Raw genomic sequence first — 6,000 nt, forward strand, 5'->3', positions numbered from 1 at the left:
AAATGAAGAAAAAAATCGGTCCTGTAAAAATGGAGAAAAAGTATAAATTTCGGTCTGAAATCTCAATACAGGATCACCTGCCAAGCAGGAAATTGTTGGTTGCACCCTTAGGTAATCAATTAACGTGTCAAACGGTCTGACTGTCACCTTGGTAATCGGTCCGTAATTAGCATGTGACACAACAGTGCTCGCGCGGCACATCCTTATATGTTTGCAGGCAGCCATCTGCAATGTATTAAATATTTTTGACTGGTTTCCAAATGCTTCTGACTGGATCCAAATGCTTTTGGTGGGGACCCACTTCTTTTATTTAGGTCATTAGCTGACAGATTGTATTATTTCAAAAGGCTATATTTGAAGATGGGTAAAAAGAAACAAATGGTCATTGCATTTAATGAGACATCACACGGGAAACAGATACATATAATTTTTATTATTACTTGATTTATAAAAATTACATGATTCATTTGGCAGTCCAGTTGAAACAAGTACAGAAAATCGTCTTTGCAACCCGACTATACAAATAAAAATGGACTGGCAAACCCGAATGATAAAGAAAACCGGAGTGGCGGACCGGCCAGTTTATCAAATCGGTCTTAAAAAAAAACATTTCAAAATGAAATTTTGTTTACATCAGAAGAGAACATATCACTTTATAAAACATAAAACATAGTTGCTTATTGAAGTACAACGCCATTGAAATGAAATATCCGCGGCCAACCCACGTAACCTTTTGGTACCATACACATGGGAAATTTGATCTTAGCGTACGCATAGCTTACACATTTGGTCCGTAGCAGAGTATTCTAAAAATACTGAGGATGTTTGGCAGAGACTTGTGTCGAGTAAATCACTTTGATGCATTGTGTTTTATAAAATTTTGTCAAACAATGAGGAAACATTACAAAGTATCTGCCGTGTATACGGTACCGAAGTCAGGTATGTTGGCTTTTAGACTAGTAAGGTACACGGTGCCAAGAAAACAATGCCTCGGCAATTTTATCCTTGCAAGATTTTTCTTGGAAAAACATTGAAATTTAAACAAAGTAACGATCACATAAAACACTGAATGACTATTTTCATTGTATAGTAACTCGCGGTGACAGGTAAATCATTTTTAATGCATGATGTACTTATTTCTTTACTCTATCACGTTTTACAAAATGGCATAACAGTATTGGTTATACGGTGGGTTTGGTAGCGCTGATGTTGTGATTTTCATTTCGGACCGATAGAGTTCTCAAAATTTTTGGAGCCCTGGGCAATATTATAGAATCTCGACAGTGAATAACAAAGCATCAAAAGAACAAATATTTTGTGATACATGGAGCCAGTTTTCTTTTCTTAGTAGTCATAATTTCATATGTTCAGCTTCTGAGAATGTGGACATTTTAGGTTGTGTACAAACATATGGTGTTTCAAATGTGTAATTCATGATTCGCGTAGAGAAGTCAAATTAACATGGTAGAACATCTTATTTTCAAATACTTCTGAGATACTTCATTGGGAATAAACTAAACCCAAAATTTTCTCCATGTTGAAATAGGTCGTTGTAAAGAATAGCTCAAGACTCAACATATTTAAAAAAAAATTAGAACATTATTGTTTTAGCAGTGTATATATATATAATATGGGCCATTCCATTAAATGCCATGACAACAGAAACAACATTTATATGAAAATATGGTAGAATTTGATTTGTCTTAGATGACACAATTACAATATATTAGTTTCTAGTTTCTGGAGCAACATAAGAAAAACAGCCATTTTTCAGTATTTTACACTACTAATTATACAATAGTTATATCATGTCACTAATACAGGTTTTCTCATGGAATGGCCCAATTATATATAAGAAATACTCTGAGAGATATTCAGCGAGAGATAAGCAGTAATCAGTATTTATCCATTTATAAGCACTTGGGTAGCCTAAATAAATCACACAAGTAGAAAGCTATTTTAATACTGATACAGTTATGTTAATATATAAATGTTACTGATTTAATGACTGGCTTTTAAAAGTTCCAGTTAAACCAATTGTCATTCTGTTTCATTTTCAGTACATGCTGAATCGTGTTCGAGCTATTATAAAGGCGAGCAGGGAGGCTGTAAGGAAAGAAGATGATATGTTTGTAGAGGACACTTGACCAATAGAACTATTTAATGTTTAAAAAGTTACTGGATATATGCTGTTGGCAACTGTTAGCTGGAGATTGTTGAAGGATAAATTATTTTTGTTGTTGTAGTAATGATACCATCACACAAGTGCTAGATTCATGTTTACTTGTGTACTTGACATCGTGAAGAAACTGGCAGATTTCTATTGTAGTGTCAATAAAAATAAAGAAGCGAGTTTTCCATATGAGTACATGTTCATGTAGGAAATAGCTATATATAGCAATAGTGGTCTACATAACACCTGATAAAAGCTATATATAGCAATAATTGTCTACATAACACCTGATAAAAGCTATATATAGCAATAGTGGTCTACATTACACCTGATAAAAGCTATATATAGCAATAATTGTCTACATAACACCTGATAAATGAATGAAGACGCTTGCTAAATGGTTTTGAACATTCGAAAAGTTTTCTTTATAAACTGCATATAAAACCAGTTAAAATTTTCAATGTTTTAATACTGTAAATTCTAACATGACCAGCAAATAACCTACATTCATGTAGAGCAAAATCTATCTCTGGTTATTCCGCAATAACCCACGCGCTTGCAATGATGTCATACGATCCAGGTGCGTAGCACGATCATAAAAAGTAGTTACCATTTTTTCTAACACTATTAATACTAGTATGTCGTGTTAGAATTGAAATAACAAGTCCCCAAGTGTGATTAATCGTAGAATAACCAGAGTTTTTCATTCTTATGCGAAACAATATATCACTCAGGCCTATGGCCTTCGTTATATATTCCTACGCATAAGAACTCAAAAACACAGGTTATTCTATGATAAACCACACTTTGGACCTTATTTCTTAAGTAATTTCCGTGTCTGGTTATATTTTGTGATTTGATGATACTACAGACATGTTCACATCATTATGAATTACTGCTTCTCAATTATGCTTCCTGAGATGCTGCTTCTTAATGTTCACTAGTACTGGTATCTTCTTACAAGAATGTAGGTGAAAACAGGAGCAAATGTTACCTAATCTACAGTAAGAAAAACCTTCACAGTACCTGCCAGTACCAGTATTTCTGTACTCGTTTTTACGATGATTACTTCTCAACATAATTATCATCCGCTTTGATCAAATAAAAAAAGACGATTACAGACAATAAAATTGTTCTTCCCCAACCTATTTTATATTTGGCATATACAAAAGTATAGTAAAGCTTGTCAGTTATATGACTTGTAAAATGATGTGAATTATAATAAAGTGCTATTACACAACTCCCTGTTCTTGTTTTATTCTGTGTAAAATAAGCTATTCAAAAACATTGAAAATTTGCATAATATACTCTGGTTTATTGAATTGTCAGATAAAATTCCAGTCTGTAGGTCCAAGCATACTTCAGATATGGATGAAACCCATTTTAAAGGTAAGGGTCAATGTGATACTGACTTAACCATAAGCTTATGAATTCCCCTCTTAGTTCCCAGCACTACCCAGTTATTGACTGAAACCATGTAAAAGCTGGATCACTGAAACTAGACTTTTGACCCACAGACCACAAAATTTAAAAGGTTAATCTACCTTTCTGTAATCCAAATGTATTCATGTTTATGAGATGGCTTGATTTCTTTAAGCCATGTATCTGAACAATTATTTGTTTCTGCTGAGGTTTCAAGTCCAGGGACAAAAAGTTGAGTCATCCGGGGACTGTAGCTCAAATGGTGGTGGAGGACCCAAGATGCCAACCTACATATTTCAGGCATTGGATGTATGGTGACAGAGGACCAAAGTTGCCAGTCGAGATATTTTAGGCATACCTGTAGACAAGATTTTTCTATGGTTTGTCCCAGTGACTTAGTGTAAGACCTCAGGCAACTTAGTTTAAAACTTTACCTATACTTCATGGAGACAAATGTAAATTTTTTTTATAAAGTTCAAGTTTAAGAGACTATGATTTGACCTCATGACCTACTTTTTGATCTTGGGTAAACTTGTTTCGAAACTGACCTAGATGTCATAGAGACCAATTTTCTGACAACGTTTCATGAAAATAAAGTTAAAATGTGGCCTCTTAGATTGTCAACAAGGGTTTTCTATGATTTGGCCCAGTTGGAATTTGTCAAATATTTTAAGGAGAGAAATTAAATGTTAAAATATCTATAGAGTTTCAATCCAGTATCTGCATTAAATTGTGAAATAGTAACTTGCATGCACAACTTTAACCAGAAGTTTCAAGTTCAAACAAGAGGGCCATGATGGCCCTATATCACTCACCTGTTATCATTGCACTTGAGGACAAGAAGGTCCTCAGAAAAAATATCCAAGTCCAAAGGACAGGAACAACAAAGGAAAGAAATTTAACCAAAAAGAAAAACAAAATTCTTACAAGTTACAGATATGTCAAAATACACCTAAAAATTGGAGGTACCATCCTTGTTGTACCACAGAAAAGTGGTCTCAGTTTTTCCCTACGGCTAATAATAAAAAAGTTACTAAAAATAGGCTATTTATAGTAACGTTAAAGGGAAGTAATTCAAAAGAAAATTATTGTAAGATAACAAAAGAAGGATCTGCCAAATAAATCTGTTAACATAAATGAAATTTCAGATCAGTATCTTCATTAGTTAAGGAGATATACCCATTTTAATTTCAAAAATAAAGGGAGGTAATTTGACATAAAATCAGTCCATAGTTATATACCCTGATTGCCTCGGTCCAACTAATGACAATAATGAAATTTCAAATAAGTCCTGTAAGTACTTGCTGATATAAATCCATTTTGACTACAATCAGGGGAGGTAATCAGATATAAAATAACTCTGGAAACTACGAATGGATCTGATTTGTCATGGAATCCAAGATTTATTGTTGTTGAAGATATTTTGGAAGTTTGTATCAAATAAAACCATAAATGAAGTCTCTTTATGGCTGAAAAAGCCAAAATAGCCAATTTTGGACATTTAAGGGGCCATAACTCTGGAACCCATGATGGAATCTGTCCAGTTTAAGAAAGGAACCAAGATCTTGTGGTGATACAAGTTGTGTGCAAGTTTGGTTAAAATCAAATCATAAATGAAGTTGCTATTGTGCAGACAAGGTCAAAATAGCTAATTTTGGCCCTTTCAGGGCCCATAACTCTGGAACCCATTAGGTGATCTGGCCGGTTCAATAAAGGAACTGAGATCTTATGGCAACACAAGTTTTGTGCAAGTTTGATTAAATTCAAATCATAAATGAAGCTGCTATTGTGCAGACAAGGGCAAAATAGCTAATTCTGGTCCTTTCAGGGGCCATAACTCTGGAACCCATAATGGAATCTGGCCAGTTCAAGAAAGGAACCAAGATCTTATGGTGATACAAGTTGTGTGCCAGTTTGGTAAAAATCAAATCATAAATAAAGCTGCTATTGTGCAGACAAGGTCAAAATAGCTGATTTTGGCCCTTTCAGGGGCCATAACTCTTGAACCCATAATGGGATCTGGCCAGTTCAAGAAAGGAACCGAGATCTTATGGTGATACAAGTTGTGTGTAAGTTTGGTTAAAATAAAATCATAAATGAAACCACTATCGTGCAGACAAGAAATTGTTGACGGACGAACGCACGCACGCACACACGACAGACAAAGGGTGATCACAAAAGCTCACCTTGTAACTATGTGACAAGTGAGCTGAAAAGGACATAATTTGACCAAAATGCATGTCGGAGTTCTGAGACTTGATGCAATCAACTAATTTTATAACTCTGAAGGCACATGTGAAGTTTCAATTTAATATCTGCATTTGTTTTGCAGATAGTAACTTGCATGCAAAACATTTACCAGAATTTTTCTAAGTCCAAAAGGGGGCATAGTTTGCCCAAAATAC

General features: G+C 34.4%; 1 protein-coding gene across 3 annotated transcripts in view; it reads left to right on the top strand.

The window, feature by feature from the left end:
* LOC123535354 (splicing factor, suppressor of white-apricot homolog) overlaps window positions 1–3,413 on the top strand; it is a 29,415-nt gene extending 26,002 nt beyond the window's left edge. For all 3 annotated transcript variants that reach the window (XM_045317978.2, XM_053520340.1, XM_053520341.1), the window contains one exon: window positions 2,061–3,413. In XM_045317978.2, the coding sequence (XP_045173913.2) occupies window positions 2,061–2,147 (87 nt within the window). In that variant the 3' untranslated portion in view covers window positions 2,148–3,413. The remainder of the gene's footprint in view (window positions 1–2,060) is intronic.
* The last annotated feature ends 2,587 nt before the right edge of the window (window positions 3,414–6,000 follow it).

This window comes from Mercenaria mercenaria, chromosome 12 (assembly GCF_021730395.1).
Source record: "Mercenaria mercenaria strain notata chromosome 12, MADL_Memer_1, whole genome shotgun sequence".
Classification (NCBI taxonomy): domain Eukaryota; kingdom Metazoa; phylum Mollusca; class Bivalvia; order Venerida; family Veneridae; genus Mercenaria; species Mercenaria mercenaria.